This window comes from Pholcus phalangioides, unplaced genomic scaffold, assembly GCF_987345545.1.
Source record: "Pholcus phalangioides strain wild (caught in Gottingen) unplaced genomic scaffold, Ppha-v1.0 ptg000024l_1, whole genome shotgun sequence".
NCBI classification, from domain to species: Eukaryota; Metazoa; Arthropoda; class Arachnida; order Araneae; family Pholcidae; genus Pholcus; species Pholcus phalangioides.
Window position 1 is genome coordinate 24,713,493 of NW_028301616.1, and position 17,239 is coordinate 24,730,731.

Here is a 17,239-nt window from a genome sequence, read left to right on the forward strand (position 1 = left end):
GGTTGAAAATACTCTTTAACACTCTGTGAATAGCTAAGAAATTTTTAGGGGAAAATAAATGAGTTTAATTAGTGTATTAACAAATGCTGTGCGAGAATTTTTATATGGAATAAAATTTTGGGCGGATCAGAAAATTTAAAAATTTAATTTAATTGTTATCAAAATAGGCATTTTTCCTCAGTAATTATAATTCTGAAATAAACCCCCTTAATCTACATAAAAGTAAGTGTTTTGTTATTTAACATATCAGGTTAACAAAAACTATTTGGCATCATTGACAGTAAGTTTTGACAGTTTTAATACCAAGTTAGTTTCTGGGGTCAAAAACCTAACCCTGATGCCCTACCATACGTATTTTGAATAAACAGCTCTATTCCTCTTAGCAAATTAAACACAAGTTAAGATAAGCTTAGATAAATAAACAATAAAATTATATATTTTATATTATAGACTCTTACATTGAAAAATTCAAAATTGCAAATTATAATTAACATTTTGTTTTAATTATTGTAATAAATTAATGTTTGAAAATAAAACATTGTATTATGCATTAACATTATGCAAAAACAGTATCAAAAGGCATTCATTTAGGTTTTCGACGGTTTAAACCAGTTTTTTATGTTGGTCATGGTTTTTGACATCAAAAACCCAACCCTGGTAAAAATACTATTCAGAATCTGGTTAGGAGATGGAATGTGTGAATAATACATAGGATAGATATAGAAATTATATTAATCAGTCAAGAAATATCTTCAAATAATATTTATTAAGCATTTTTCAGGTGTAAATAAATTAAAATGAAAACCAATAAAGAAAAACAATTATAAATGCATATTAAATGAAAAAATAAAAATAAAAATAATGAGATTGCTTCAGAATTGCTAAATTTATTAAATAGAAATTACCAAAAAGATATCAACTACATTTTAATACAGTGATACCTTGGCTAACGAATGCCTCAGCTTATAGGAGGAGATAGACTTGCAAGGCTTGGAAGGGGTGGCGGCGGCATGATGATGGTTATTAATACACAGTATATGCATTTTCATTAGATCAGTCAGCTTCGCCAGTGACGCTGGGGGGAGAAATATCTCCACCGATGCCCTAGCTTACAAATTTTCTTTCAAGGTTTCACTGCCTCGGCTAATGATTCAAATTCAGCTAAAGAACATTTTAGTTAATATGCATGTTAGCATGCACTAAGGAGCCGTTCAAGTATTACATCATCATCGATGGGGGGGGGGGAGGGGGGGTTCCGATTTGCTGACTTTTGATGACGAGGGGGGGGGAGGGGGGTTCGGATAATGCTTACGTCATCAACCACCCTTATGAAAATATGAAATATTTTTAATGACATCTTACTCAGTTCGCCAAAAACAAGAAAAACCTTTCGATAGTTTGTGGGCACTTGAAGTAACATTGCCCCCCATTGATAAGTGCCCTACAGAGCCACTTCAGTGATCTCTAAATGTTTCGCGGATCCCTGGAAATGTGTCCAGGTCCCTTAAGTGCTCTGGAACTGTGCTACGCATCACTCAAGTGACCAGTAATTATATGCAGTGGATCACTTAAATAATCTGAGAATGTGCCACGGGTAACTTGAGTGGTGTAGAGCAACACTGGGGGCCACTTAAGTGCCCTAAAACTATGTCACCTGTCACTCAAGGGATCTCTAAATGTGTCACAGATCGTTTAAGTGTTCTGGAACTGTGTCCGGGTCATTTAAGTGATCTGAAAATGTGCAACGGGTCACTTAAATGTTCTGGAATTGTACCACAGGACACTTAAGCGATCTTTAAATGTGCCGCTTAGTTCATTTTTAGAAAATTAGATTTGAGGGGGACAGGCCGCATCAGATAACCCCAGGGCCATATTTGGTCATCGGGCCAAGGACCTTTATGCGATTTATCATTATATGGCTTAGAGGGTAGGTCGCAATGAATTTATTAAAGATAAATTTAGAATTCATAGCCTTCAAATAACATTGAAATTAACAGAAATTGATTATAATAACTTAATATAAAGGTATTTCCTTCGTAAAGGTACGAAATGTCAATAAAAAAAATTTTTTTTGCATTAAAAAATAAATTTTTATCGTTTGGGAGGGGGCACGAGCCGCCCTATGCCCCCTCCTGTGTACATCTCTGATCCCACCAATATACGTTAGGTTTCAGAGGGGCAGAGTTGATGACGAAATTTTGCTGACGAGGGGAGGTCAAAAATGGCTAAAAATTTGCTTACATAATACTTGAACGGCCCCACCATAAAACTGCCAAGTCATGAGCTAATTTTTCATGCCAGTCAAAATTAATCCAATGAGTATATGTGTGAAATGAATGATCAAGCTCAGAGAAAATGAATTTAAAAGAAAAAAAAGCTTTCGACATGAATGGTTTCATTGCATACTGTAAGACTCTTAATACCAAACCGAAAAGTCTGGACATTGTAAGAACTCTGGTATCTTTTCCATTCCATCTGTATGTGTGTGACAGAGAAATGAGCTGACTATATCACCTATGGAAGCAACTACGGTGGCGCAGACGAGTCTGGTGCTTCAGGCACCGGACCAAAAGGGGTGCAAATTTCACCCTTTAACCTCTGCTTCAACGTTACAGAGCACCAAAATGAGTGCTTATCCCGGCTTACCAAGCACCTAGTTGTAGCCCTCAGCATACCATCTCACACACTCTTTTTTTCCACTATAGCTTATGAACCTAACTGTATTAGCGTACATAAAATAAAATTATGTTCAGTTTTTTCATCTTCCTTTAAATTCTTCTTCATCCAATTGTGAAGTTGTTTATCTTAGCCTTCAATCGATTGTATCTTTTTTACTGTGCTTTTTTGGTGTTTTATGAATGTTACTTTGAAATTTTGGGCAATTCCTAGAAAACCTATGAAAAATCATGTTTCAGCTGATGAGTTTGATTCCAGAATGAATTATCTTTGTTAGCCAAGGTAATGATCATTAGCCAAGTGATGATATTTTATGGCTGTTATCATGAGTGCGGTCAGATAACAGAACTTGACATTTCTCCTGCAGCAAAGGACCATATTTTGATGGAAACAATCCAAGAAATCTGTATCTGAGACACTACTTTTACATAAAAAAATTAACCCATTACTTCACTTGCATGCAGTCACAGAAATCTATCAGCGTTGCAATAATTTTAACCTTTGAAAACAAAAAGTCTTATAAAAAAAGTGAATAGGGCATGGAGAATTCCATATTGTGTAAAATCAGAGAAAGACAGTTGAAAAAATGCCAGATGGGGAAGAACATAGACATTTTATTTGCAATTATCGCAATCAACTGAAGAATCTGCAGATGAAACGCCATGCTTTGTTCTCAGTTTCGGAGAACAGCTTCACAGCCAAGACCTTGCAGCCATAGACCATAGACTCCAGCATCTTGTTGGTATGCACAGCAAGTTACTACCTCCTGAGAAGTTAGATTCCTCAAAGAAGGTAGTAGAAGCTTTCACAATCACCACCTTATGTCAACGCTCAGGAAATAGTCTGCAGCATATATCTATGAAGATTGTGTACTACCGGAAATAATGTCTAGGGCAGTGGTGCGCCAACTTTTCAGTCCGTGGGCCAGAAATTTGTATATATAGTGTGACCATATGACCTGTATTGTATGAGACATATCCATAATTTTGGACGTTCCAACTATTTCTTATAAAAAAAATTAAAAAATTCTCTTATTTTCAATGAGGCTTACTTGAACTTTAAAATCAAGAATTAAGATTTTTTTCGTGACTTAGTCATATAAACATATCCATCTCACATATTTGTCAAACAAATACATTTTGTTTGCTGAATTATAAATTTTCACCCACTGCATTTGGTGGGAGCTCCCTACTTCCCGCCTTTGGCAATTAGTTAGCAATTTTGGCAATAGGTGGCAACTTTACTCAAACTTGACAATTTTTTTGGCTATAATTAGCAAAACTTAACTCACATTTGACAATTTTTTTGCTGATAATTTGTAATCTCCCACATGAATCCTGATTTTCTATTTCCTGTATTTTTATGATGGAGATATGGTCAGCCTAGATATATATTGTGTGGTATGTATTGATACTTTTTACTAGAACAGGTTTGGCAGGCAGAATGGAACCTCTTGGTGGGCCGCATCTAGCCCATGAGCTGTAGTTTGCTCATCAGTAGATTACAGCATGAATGTCATGACATCAAACCTAATAACTCAAGCAATTAAAAAGAATAAAATTTAGATTTAACAAACATCCCTCTGTGCCCCTAACAGCTTAATCATCATCAAATTGATGATTCATCATATAAAATAAACTCATAGCAAATCATATTATTATCAAAAGTGCTTCAAGTCACGATTTCAGTTCAACATTATGTTCGTCTACGTGAACAACAGTTACAAGTCAAATATTTTTATAAAAATAAAATCAGCATTGATATATTTCAATTTGAACAGAGACAGGAATGTGCACCATAATCATAACTCTGAATATTTCCTGAGATCACATTTACTTACTGACATACAGACTTAAAAAAACGCAAAAGATATAGATGTAAGTATCAGAATACAGAATTTCATAATTTTGTTGCTCGGTGGTCATTTTTATAAACAAACAACCCTACACTAAAAAGAGAAATCGAAACAACTATGTTTGATGGTCTGGACTTGCACCCAGGTCTGTCAAACTGAAAAGCAGTGTGCTAACCGCGAGATTGCCAGGCAACAATGGCAGAATAGAAAAACTTACAACACAACACATAATGATAGGTATTATTCAAAAATATGAATAAATATTGGAAAATTGATTATCCTATCAAAAAGCAGCAATAAATAACCACATTCAACTTCTCTTTTGTTTTACAGCATAATATTGTTGATTACTACATCGGTGCATTAGCATCAACCCAGCAATTATCAAAGACGTACCCATCCACCAAATAAGGCTTAGCGATTCATCGAAACACATTTGTCCATAGATAGCCTGTAAAACAAAAATTAATTAGAAAGAAACAATTAATTTTAAGATTTTTCAGAGAAATGGAAATTAAAACAAAGGACTATATCTGATGTGAGTGGATATTTGACTGGGCAAGTCTCAATTTAAAGGTTCTGACCTGGTATCACTGCAAATTGTTCTTTGAGTTGTCTGTAGAGAATATAGTGGAACTTCAATCAATTAGCAATTCAGTTAAGGAGCAAAAGTTTTGATTCACTATGCGAGCAAAAAATTTTGAGCTTTGTATATTTAGTTACTTTTTCATAACTAAGCTATGGCCCACACAAGGGTAGGGCTGACAGGAGGCCTGGGATAATTCTCATAATTTCATGCCATAAGTTTACTGTTGAAGGGCCTGTGAAAAGGTCTGGGGCCCCACTAAATGTCCCAGCTTAGGGGCCCTGCTCCAGAATGTGGGGCCATGAATTGAGCTGATTTTTTTTTTGTTTCCACACACACGTACTACTACTTCACCAAACACCAACTCTGGCCATATCACTATATTGCAACTTACTGCCATTAGTGAGATGGGTTGGAAGTGAAGGCGCTGTCTATTGGTGGTCGCCTCGAGTTCGTTAGGGAAAATATCTTATCTATATCCTCCCTTGGGTTCGAATCCGGGACCCAGACAACAACCTTCACAATGGTAGACGAGCATCTTACCCCCATGCCACTCAGGCACACACACACGTACTGTCGAACTGAAGGTAACATTCTTCCATACAGTCTCCAGTCAGAGTGCCTCATAGAAAAAATGGACACACATGCGAGTGTGACTGTTTACAATACAAAACTAGATGTAGTAGTATAAGCAAGTGGAATGTATGCTTAATGTTTTTTTTTCCTACTCTGTGTAGTGACTGTTTTTTTTAGTACTTTTGCTGTAAAAAATGGTTTCTGAAGAAGATTAAGAAAAGCCATTGGTAGATAATTACTCTGAAACTTAAGAAGCGTCATCAAAAAACATGAGCAAGGTATGGGAGTAACCAACATTGCTACTAGATTCTATAAGTCAACCTACTATTTGCACAATATTAGAGAGGAATTAGAGAGCTAAATACACCAAAAGGAGTTAAGAGAGTAACATTATGCCCTGTCTCAAAGTGATTTAACAACGAGCAGCACCTTCACAGAAAATTTCACACAAACACTACAAGTGTTTCCAACACCAATAGGGCCAAAGGAATCATACAAAGTGCTGAATTGCTCTACAACAATTTTTTATGCAATCTCTGCTTGCCAATGTGAGTTTTGTGTCATCTTCCCCTACATTAGCAAAAATCGTTTCCGCAAATGATGCTGTGATTTCAATAAGTCATATATATATAGTAAGGCAGCTGCTTCCAGAAACTTATAAAATGTTTCGGAAAAGCAGGCTTTTATGTGGAAAAAATCAGTGAAAAGGTTGAATTCCCAAATGATAAGACATAGAAAATTGCATGAAAGTTACTTTTTGTGATAGCAGTGCTGAGGACTATATAAACATAGACAACAATGTAAAAAACTGAGCATGACACAACAAATATAGACGTTATCATCGAAAATTTTAGAGGAAATCAAAAAGAAGAGGATGAAAATGAGATAAATGTTGCCACTTTCAGAAGAAAAAAGATTTATACAGATGCTGTCAAAACTTTGAAAGAACTGCAGTAATTTTGCTTTGCAGCTTTAGTGACTCAGGCATTTTATGTATGATTTCTAAAACAAAACTGTTTACTGCAAGTCAGACAGCAAAAGGGGCGTGAACTACATGTAGAAAAATTTGTTATTGACCACTGGAAAAAAATTAAAATTTATTTATTTACAGCACTGTTTTCAAGTTCTTTTACTCACTATTCCGAGATGTGAATAGTAAATGTATGTAATGGACTATATAATGTAATGTTAAAGTAAATGCAGTATGTATGTATGTATTTTTAATAAATAATGTATCATATCAAGTAATAAACATTTAATAACTATATAATTGTGCAAATTACTTCATTTATTTTTAAATTTCAGGCAAACTTAGCTAATTTGAACTTGGTTAATTCAAATTTTTTTGATAATTCACATTTTAGGAATTCCCCGCGAGTTTTTTTTATTTAATTTGATGTCAAAATTACTTGTTTAATTTGAATTTTTTTGTTGTTGCAAGGTTTGGATAAGTAGAAGTTTTATTCTGATATGAAATTTGCAAAATGTCTCTTTTCTTAGTATTCCTGGGTAACTTTCAGTCACCTTTTTCTTTATTTTGTGGTATACTTGACCTTTTCCAGAATAGAATATGTAGCTGAGAAATGAATGTTACTATCAACAAAATCTGAATCTCTTTTTTTTGTTTTGGCTCTAAGAAGCAATGGTTTCCTCACTAATTCCCTGCACTAGCTTTTTTCTTCTCGCTGCAGCTGGTGTTTTACCAGACCTTGGATGATTTCATCAGCCCCTGCAGATGCAAATGTTACTGTCTTTGAGAAATACAAAAGTTTGTGTGCGTGGTGATTATTAAAAAGCTGGAGTGCTGAAATCACATTTTATTGTACGGTCAAATGTGTTGGAGATTCATATTTTTCTAGCATTATAGTTCATATATTTTATAATATCAAATGTAACTTAGTAACATTTTTTACCATGTCCGAACAAGGTTCAAACTCTTGCTCACCTCTAAGGAATAAATTTGTGTTTGACTCATGGATGCTGTGAAAATTAGAGTCAAGTCACATTGCATCTTCTTGTGTAGATGAGGAAAACAAATCTAAGCAAGCAACAGAAGTCCCTATTCCAACATTTGCAGAGGCTACAGACATGTCAGAAAAAATAAGGCTGTTGAAGCTTGAAAACCGCATGTTTTGTTTTTTATATATGCTTGATTTTGTGCAGTGTTTAACAGCATCCAACAGAGCACAAATGAAAATTACAAATTTGCAAATAGAATTACTTGTAGTTTTCATTATCATTTCACATTTTATGCAAACACTAGTTGCTATAATGAGAAAACTGGCATAGAAAATGATAGGGTTCAGTACATTTTTATAATTATAAAAAGTTTGCGGTTTTTTGTAAAAGTATAGTTATCTAATATTGGGCCGAATTAATAAAAAGGAAAACCTTTTACTTGTAAAAAACGAAGTAAACCCTTTCTCTCATATTAATAAAAAAAAAAGCAGAACCTTTTACTTTTTTTAGTAAAAGCAAATCCTTCTTCAGTTGACCTTTTACTCAAGACTGAAGTAAGTGATTATTAATAAATAGAACCTTTTACTTACTTGCAAGAGCAAATCTTTCAGAAATGATGAGGCTGGGCAGTAGCAGACTCATCCGTGAAGGAAAAGGCTGTTCTGCATTTTCATTCCGCTATGGCTGAGTTAGTGAACATGAGAAAAGTGAAAAATCACAAGTCTCGCCGAAACCCACATACCTCTGATTTTAAAAGGTTATTTCGTTTCTAATAAAAAAATTTGGAATGGCTTACAAATTACTTTATAGATGGAAAAAGTCTAATGCAGCAGTGGTGCACTTTCATCATCGTAAAAAATTAAAATGTTTGCTGTATTTTGCTGATCCTGGTTATCAAAATGGAATTGGCGAGGAACTTGAAGTTTCGTGAGCTACAGTATCGATGACTATACGTGCTGTAGTAGACCTTATAATAGCAAAGGATGGATAAATTTCTCCACTAAAGAAGATGAAATACTAGAGGCAAAGGAATTATGGCAGAGAAAATATCGCTTTCCAACAGTTATTGGTGTGATTGATTGCGCCCATGTACGGATACTGAAACTGAAAATCCATGGCAATGAGTACATAAGCCGCTAAGGGAAATCAACTCTAAATATTGCAAGCAACTTGTGATGGCAGAGAAATTTTCACAAGTGTTGATGTTAGTTTGCCTTAATCTGTTCATGACTCCCGAATCTGGAGAAATTCTGAAATCAGAAAAGTCTCCATTCTCAAATGCTAAAGAGAGCACAGAAAAGAAATTCAATGCCTTTCTGAAAAATAAATAATTACCATAGAGAGGGGTTTTTGGGACAGCTGAAGCTGAGATTTCCTATATTGCAATATGTTTGTCATGTAAAACTAAAAAATATCCCGAAAATTGTGATTGCATGTGTTGTTTTGCACAATATAGCCAAATCTTTGGGGGACTCTGACTTTGAACCATATGAAGGGGACCCTCAAGAAAATGAAGATTTTGGAGGTGTGGATTATGATGGGAATAGAAATTGCCCTCAACGTCAAGGAAAAGTGGTGAAAAAAAAATTACTTAAGATAATAGATAATTACCTTGAATAAAAACTGTTGTTTCAACTCAAATTTATAAAAAATTTTGAGCTCACAATCAGTTTCAGATTCAGATTAAAGAGCCCCCTGCAGAGAAGGGAGTTAAAGGGCAAAACAGCTGATTTCCAGAGACCAACGTGATTAGATTGGCTCCTGTTCACCTTTTACTAATAGATAAGAAGAATTTACTTGTGAGCAAAAGGTAATCATTAATACAGATTGAAGGATTTGCTTTTAGCAGTTCCTTTTACATGCTTCTACTTCGACCCTTTTGTTTGCAAGAATTTTCTTCTTTTTATTAATTCAGCCCATTGATGAATTGGGGAAAATTCAAACTTTTTTTACTGTTCCCTTGAGTTCTGAATTAACCAAGTTTGACTGTATTTACATAATTTTTAATTAATTAATTTTTATTCTGTTTCAATTTTATAAGAGATCATTATATAATTTTACACATTGTGTCAATTGTGAACCTTTATTACATGGAACCCTGTATTCAATAGAAAAAAAACCTTGGTCCCTTGCATTGTGTTGAATACAAGTTTAACTGTAATTTATGATAATCAAAAATAATTTTTGAATACTATTTGAAAATAATTGCTTACGGTGAACAGAAAATTAGCAGCGGCGTTGGTGATAGAAGCTTCGACAGATGTTGCGCACTTATTTAAGGCTTTTGTGAACATGGTCCACATAAATGCATTACAAAGTATCATTGCAAAGAAGAATCCTATTCTCACCCAAATAATCACCTGAAAATAAAATAATACACATAAATGAATGGAGGAAAAAAAGTTGAATATTCATACCCCCAAAGCAGAATGTTTTGCGATGTTCTGCAATGAGCCCTCAGCCGACTGAAAATGTCCTGCGGTAAAAATTCACATATACATATAATAGCATCTTTCTACACTATTCTTAAAATTCTTCCAGATTGTTCTGCAACAGCACTGGTTGTTTTGCAACGTACGTCACACATTTTGGCACATTCTGCTGCGGGGATTCATACAATGAACAGGTCTGAAGCACGACTTACTGGACCAAGGTCGGTTAAAAGTTTATAATCATGTAAAAAGAATTGCTTTAAAAAAATTAATTGTTTGGTCAGAAGATAATTAGATAATTCCTAACTCGCTCATTACTATGCTACATATTCATACTGTGAGCAGCAAAAAAATGTTTTGGGAATATTTTGAAAACATTCCCGATATTAATGAATCGAGCATTTGCACGAAAGCCACAAAAATTGTATTGCTGCATCATCTTCATTGTTTAGGCCTATCAGAGTTCACGCTGCTGATCACCATTGCACCAAAATATTTCATTTGGCGAATAAATAAAATACTGACTTCACCAAATCAAGAGTGACCATCCCCTCTCCCCGATGATCAAATCATTTTGATGCAGTTGTTTTGGAATTCAAAATTTATGACAAATCAATTTGGCTGAGGTTCTCTCTAACTTTTTCTATTTGATTAGCCAAATTGCGGCAAATGATAAAAAATCAGGAGGAACTCTAAGGCCTATTGATAATATGTGGGAAAATATTGTGGCTTTAAAGATAATATTAATTTAGAAATTAATGCATCTTGATTTCAATTGGAAATTGAGTGCAAGAAATAATTCATACTATTTTTGTTTTTCGTAGACATAAATAGTTGTTTTAATTAATCACCTAATAATATTCTATGATAGGGATTGACCAATCAAAAAATACATTAGGTGCCAAATTTTTATTTTTTTTGAGAAGATAATTCCAAAACACTTCATTTAGGAAAGGGGGGGAACAAGTCTTTCATGGCCATCATGTAAAGTAAAATTCAAAGTTTTTGGGCGCCGGTGCATGAAGTTTTATCTTTCGATGTTTCATTCGCACGAGTGGCAAACATTTTCAAAATATAAAAACTTACGCAACAGCAGGGAAAAAGGCTTGGGCGAGGCATCTCCAGCACCAGACAGAAAAAAGGCTACTACTTACGCCTTCTTCCTGCTTGAGTCACACTGCTTTGGTGTGTTAAGCAAGATTTTCCCATCTGCTTCAACAGATAGGAAAAGAGGATGAAGATCAACAGTGCTTCATTTCCCCGTCTTAAAAATAATGAGATTGGCCCTCACGCACTATCCAGAGTCCTTGGGAACAATTTCGTGCAAATGGGAGAAAACCTTGCTCAATGGACCAATCCCGATGAAGCAAGGAGAAAGTGTAAGTAGTAGCCTTTTTCTAACCGTTATGTACGATTTTATTTCTTGAAAATGTTCCACCTGTGCGAACGAAACACTGAAATACTTAACCCTAGAATAACTACTAACTCTGTCTCAGAGACGTAGAGGTATAGGCAGTTAACATGCAGTTTTTATCAGCTATTTTCTTAGTATTCTAGGGTTGATATGCACAGCACTCATGTGTGGGCCGCATTTGTTGTAAAGTTTTCGATAATAAAGATTATTTTTAATTTATTGTTTGACTTTACTTTGTTCTACATTTTGATCATGCAGGCGCTTTCTCACTGCTTGCTTTCCAGCTCCACATTGTAGGCTATGATGAAAGTTGTTTGCTTTGACAAGTTCTATCACTTCTCACAGTTCTGACCATCAGTTGCACCTTGTATGCGACATATGCCACCAGACAGAAACTTATCTGAAGATGATGACACTTCGTGTGAGAGGATAGTAGGGAGGGGGGGGGGGTTTGATTTCCCATAGAGGAATCAAATTTTCTTTTCTGAATTGACCTTCGCATCAGCCAATTGTTAAAATTTTCATTGTTTCATTGAATAGTGGAGCGACATCATCTTCAGATGAGAGAAAGACGGTTGCGAAATGAATCATTTGAGTTTTCATTATTTTTTATGGGGAAGTTCTACTTGATATACAAGTGTTTCGAATTATGAGCATGTTTATGGAACAAGTTATGTCTGAGTTATGTCAGAGTTCCACTGTAATCTTATCAAACCATAATAAATAATTTGCATTACTCTAGTTATACAAAAAAAATCACTTCACTTATTCTTTAAGTATTTTTTGCAGGAATTAATCGGAACATACGAGATCTGTTGACCACGCTTCATCGACTTCGATTTTTCTTTTTCCAGCTCGTTTGTATGTTATAGAGAGTCATGAGCTTTTTCACGGTTGCGATGGTTCGATGCTCCAGACCTTCAATTACATTAGATAAAGAAGAAAGCAACTGGTTTATTGGAACTCGTTTTGTTTTTCCATTACTCTAATTTTCACCATTTTCATCATTCTCTGAATCAGTCTCTTCTGGATTCACAGACATGTTTCAAATTTTGTCATTTATCTGTTTGTTTGTTACCAGCCCATCAATATCAATATTCAGCATTTCTTTAATGTCTTCATAGTTCAAATCAAAGTTATTTCGATACGTTCCTCTAACCCATTCTAACAAGCTCGAAATTTCAGTATCCCTGGCATGTGTCTCATCGGATACAGTGTCTGACTTCAATAAGTGAAGTCATAGGCCATATGTTGTTCCAGCCATTTATTAAAGTGTCCGAAGTGACACTTTCCCAGGCTTGTGTAACTCCCCAAACTGTATCTTTTATATTCACCTGTTTGATATACTCGAGCACACTCTTATCATCATTAATGGAAGTCAACATTTTGTTAAGAAAGTTGCTCTTGTAGCAACACTTTAAAGATCACAGAATGCCCAAATCCTTAGGCTGTAAAAGAGAAGTGCAGTTTGGCGGGAAATTCGAAACAAGAACATTTCCTTCTGACAACAAGTCAACAAGTGGCTGAGCAGTGCAATTGTCCAGAAGCAACAATATTTTTCCATCGTTAGGAAAATGAATCGCTCTACAATGAGCTCGGGTCTCTGGCACAAAGTGGTTTTTAAACCAATCAGTAAATATCTCCTATTAAATTCAGGATTTTTTATTTGACCTGTAAATTGTGGGGAATGCTTCAATGCCTTTGAATGGGTTAGGATTGGTGCTTCTGCTGATGACGAGAAGCTTACACTTGTAGGTACCCACTGCATTTGCGCAAGCCAAAACAGTTAGTCTTTCCCTGAGGAATTTAAAACCTGTTGGCACTTGTTCGTTTTCTGCTGCCAAAGTTTTCCCTGGGACATATTTCAAAAACAAACATGTCAAAGATGCATTATATATTTGTTCAGCAGATAATTTTTCCTTGAAAATCAGTTCATTGAAGTCCTCTATAAATCGTTCCGCTGCTTCTTCATCCTCAGATGCTCGCTCACCACACACACCGAAATGTCGAATGCCGTGTCGACTTTTGAACTTGCTTAACCATCCATGAGAATATTCACAATCGGAGGACAAGTTCATTTCTTTGTGGAAATTCTTTGCTTGCTGCATCAGCACCGGTCCAGTTACAGGCACATTTTCACTCTGACGTTGCCGAAACCATTTCATCAATGCCTTATCCAAATCCTTGTTTTTAACCGAGCGTATCGTTCTTCTTTTCTCCATCTCTTTCGGTGAGTCACTGTCCAAAAAAAACTGAAAGATATCTTTTTTTCGTTTCTGGTGATCGTACACTGTAGATTTTCCAATTCCATACTCTTCACACAACATTCTCCTTGGTGTTCCACGTTCCAGTTTTTCAAAAGTTCAACTTTCTCGTATATAGTTAGAGTGTTATGCTTCCGCTTGCACCAGATACATCAAACGCCATTCTTGACACATTTGTTTAGATGATCACAGAACATTAACAGAGTGATGGGCAAGTTCTAAAACACTAAATTTAACAGTACAGGGCAGTGCGGAGAAATAAAGGGGTAAAGTTCTTTTGATCAGTCAATTTAACTGATATCGTTCATCAAGGCATGCAACACAGGTGCTGAAATTGTGTTTCCACTTTCCCAGAAGCCTGAAAATCACAACAAATGTGATTAACCAACAATACATCGAGAAAAAGAAAGTGGTGCACAAAAGGAAAAAAAAAAAAGTAGCTCATTGTAATAAGAAAAAGTCAAAAGAACTTGGGTAAAGAAAAACACTGAAGCCACCTGTTAAGGAAAAAAAAAATATTTACAGCGTCAGAATTGAGGAGTTTCTACTGTAATTTAAATTTCTGAATTTTAAAGACTGAACTGGTTTGAATAATAGGCTAGAAAGACTGGTTTTCTTTGCACGAATGTGTAACTGAAGGAGAGGAGATGGTGTGAAAAGTAATGATTTGCTCCGTTAAAAACGTAGTCTTCCAAACTTATTTCTCATTGCCCACTTCCTAGATCAACTCATAGGATTTATGTTGTATCTGTAGCTCATACTGCTTAATGTGGTATATCGCCCACTTTTGGAAATTCCTGCTTGGCGAGTCACTCTATTTACTGTTTTCGAGTGTTTCTTGTTGAAAGGTTGCAAAAGGTCTTTCAGGTATATTTCAGTTGTTTTCACAACATGCATTATTGCTCCCCAGGGGTGTCGCCAACCTATGTTAGAGGCATAGTGGGGGAGCAGTCTGCATCAGTGTTTTGAAGCAATTTTTATTAGCCTATTCTGGGAGATACAGATAAACGGTGAATGAGGCAAAGGTGGGAAAATGCTGAATTTGAATCTAAACCAGCGTAAGAACTGTGACTGGTTATATCAGTCACGACTTCTCATGATGAATAGTGTACATCAGCACTAAAAACTCATGTTAATACTGTTTTTCAGTCTGCGACAACAAATTCTCAAAGACCATTCACTAAATTAGTGGCAAGTCCCACTGAGCTATCCTAGAGCCCAATATATTTAAATCGCTATGAATTCAAAATATTTGGGTCCCTCTATTTAGGTCATATTTTTGAGCTCCCCAGGTTTGGCCATATATCAGAGGTTCTCTAAGTGCAAGTTGTGGTTCCAGGGGTGCACCAATCCATGTCAGAGGTATTATGGTGAGCCGTTCATATTTGTGTGTGCTTATTCAGTTCTTTGGAACAGATGCAGTATGGTCCGCTACGACTTTGGCGACTTTTTTCTCGCGATAAGTCGCCAAGATCGTCATAATGCTTCTCTGGGTTGTCGTATTTTTTTAACACTTTTCCGGTTTCGTTGGGTGATACTAGATGGCGCTAGCTTCGCCAAACAGAATTTTTCTTTTGTTCACCGCGTTTTTTCAAAAATTCTAAGCAGCCGTTGTTCCATTTCTAGCGCGTCTCTCTCTCTTTGATAATTATTCCTCCCTTCTGTAGCTTACGTCATTACGGATTATTATCTACTGCTCAGGTTGTATCATACCGTTTTATTATTTCGTTGTATTTATTAGTTATTCATCCATTGCCATGCCTTCTGTTTTATCGGTTTATTATTTAAAATGAACCTACAGAATTTTTCATGCCGGATCCGTTTATGAAAAAAGGGGTCTGGGTTTTAGTTTTAATACATAGAATATTTAAGCCCAAAATTCCTTATGCCCCGATCTTTTTATTATTGAAAAAATGGGCCAGGTGTAATTTTTAACTGATATTTTTTTCGATTTTTATGCTTGGTGGTTTCTATTATGTTTTGCACGCTGATGTTTTTTTTTTCCGCGTCCGTAGTGTCTGACGGCCTTGGCGACTCTTCGTCGGGCCATCAGACATGTGTGGCGCCAAATAATCGCCAAGTGGCGGACCATACGACAGCTGTTCCAAGTTTGGGAACAACTGCTGTATTTGAATCTAAACCAGCGCAAGAACTATGGTTGGTTACATCAGTCTCAATTGCTCATGATAAATAATATACAGCGCTGTTAAAGAAAAGCCATGTTAATATTGTTTCAGCCACTAAAACAAACTGACCACTGTAACTCCTAAATAATTCTCTTCATTAAGTTTGTGGCAGTTCTCAAACTCAGCTATTCATTAAATCAATACAAATTCAAAGTAAAAGCTTGAATGACAATTTCAAAACATCAACGTGAACTAACATTTAGACACACGTGGTTATGTTCATTTTCCAAGTCCATTTCTAATTGTTCTTCAAGCAACGTCACGGTCGTGGAGCACAAATAAAGAGTCCTTTCGGTGGCCATCGAAAATTTCCCGCAGAGCGAAGCCGTCGCTGCGAGGAGGCCCGACACGAATGAATACGTGATCCCTTTCATGTCTATTCAATCATTTAAAAAAAAACCCGGTTAATAAAGATGTGCACTCAACGATCTCCATCACTATCAATGATTCTCAGGGGCTTTTGTTTACAAACAAAGGTGCGACCTCAGCGGAGTTGCCAGATCTTACAAAATCACCCTTGGAAGTTGCCCAAAATACTTGAACATTATATGGTCAGCAATGGGCTGACGTAATTTACAGTCCATGAGTGTTTTTGCCGTCGTCTATCTAATAACTCGAGAACTTCATTTATTGATCAGAAACAGAAAAAATATAAGACTTATGCTCAAAGCTGCATTCAGAGTCTCATGCAAGAGTCAAAGCTGCATTAAGAGAATCTTTCAAGCGGCTTTGCTTATGCTGCTCTTTATTATTCAAAAAGCAAACGAAAAACTTTTAGCTATCACTATTTTTAAAACATAGATGGCAGCAAATTCTGTGTGAAAGAGATTTTTTTTAAAACTATTTAGTATTTTATTACTATTTTTTTTAGTTAACGCTATCCGAATTTTTTGTGAACAAACATGGCAGACCGCTTTCGGATTAGTAGCCAATCCGAAATGACGATATTGCTGATAAAGGCTACTATAGATATAACAAACTCTCCCTAAAAAGATGCTCCAGTTGCGGCCCTACTGGGCATGTTCAATACCTCCTATAACTACAGATGGCGCTAGAGATGGATCTAGCTATAGATGGCGTTGGCATGTTCCCGATCAGGAAGAAAACACCACTTAAGATGGGAAGTGAAAAATTTGCTCTCAAAAGAAAAAACACTGAGAAGTTCGCCACGAGCGCTGCTGGCGAAAACCACCACTCGCCAAATTTTTATCAAACCCATGGAGGAACCTCCATGTATCAAATCAATTCCAATTACGCGGGAAATTGCCAATCTGGGAACCCTGCTTAATAA

General features: G+C 35.9%; 1 protein-coding gene across 1 annotated transcript; it reads right to left on the reverse strand.

The window, feature by feature from the left end:
- Window positions 1-750: 750 nt before the first annotated feature.
- LOC149069068 (transmembrane protein 42) lies at window positions 751-17,157 on the reverse strand. The gene is made up of 3 exons (XM_089250584.1): window positions 16,146-17,157; window positions 9,866-10,012; window positions 751-4,982 (listed from the first exon to the last, which is right to left on the reverse strand). Exons 1-3 carry the CDS (start codon window positions 16,320-16,322, stop codon window positions 4,842-4,844), a joined length of 465 nt encoding a protein of 154 aa, XP_089106710.1. The 5' UTR covers window positions 16,323-17,157; the 3' UTR covers window positions 751-4,841.
- Between the last annotated feature and the right edge of the window lie 82 nt (window positions 17,158-17,239).

Coding starts and splice junctions, on each gene's coding strand:
- LOC149069068 (XM_089250584.1), bottom strand. CDS start 16,322: ATGAAAGGGATCACGTATTCATTCGTGTCGGGCCTCCTCGCAGCGACG. Junction 10,013..16,145: donor ATAACCACGTGTGTCTAAAT/GTTAGTTCACGT, acceptor TTTTATTTTCAG/GTGATTATTTGGGTGAGAAT. Junction 4,983..9,865: donor CTGCTAATTTTCTGTTCACC/GTAAGCAATTAT, acceptor TTTGTTTTACAG/GCTATCTATGGACAAATGTG.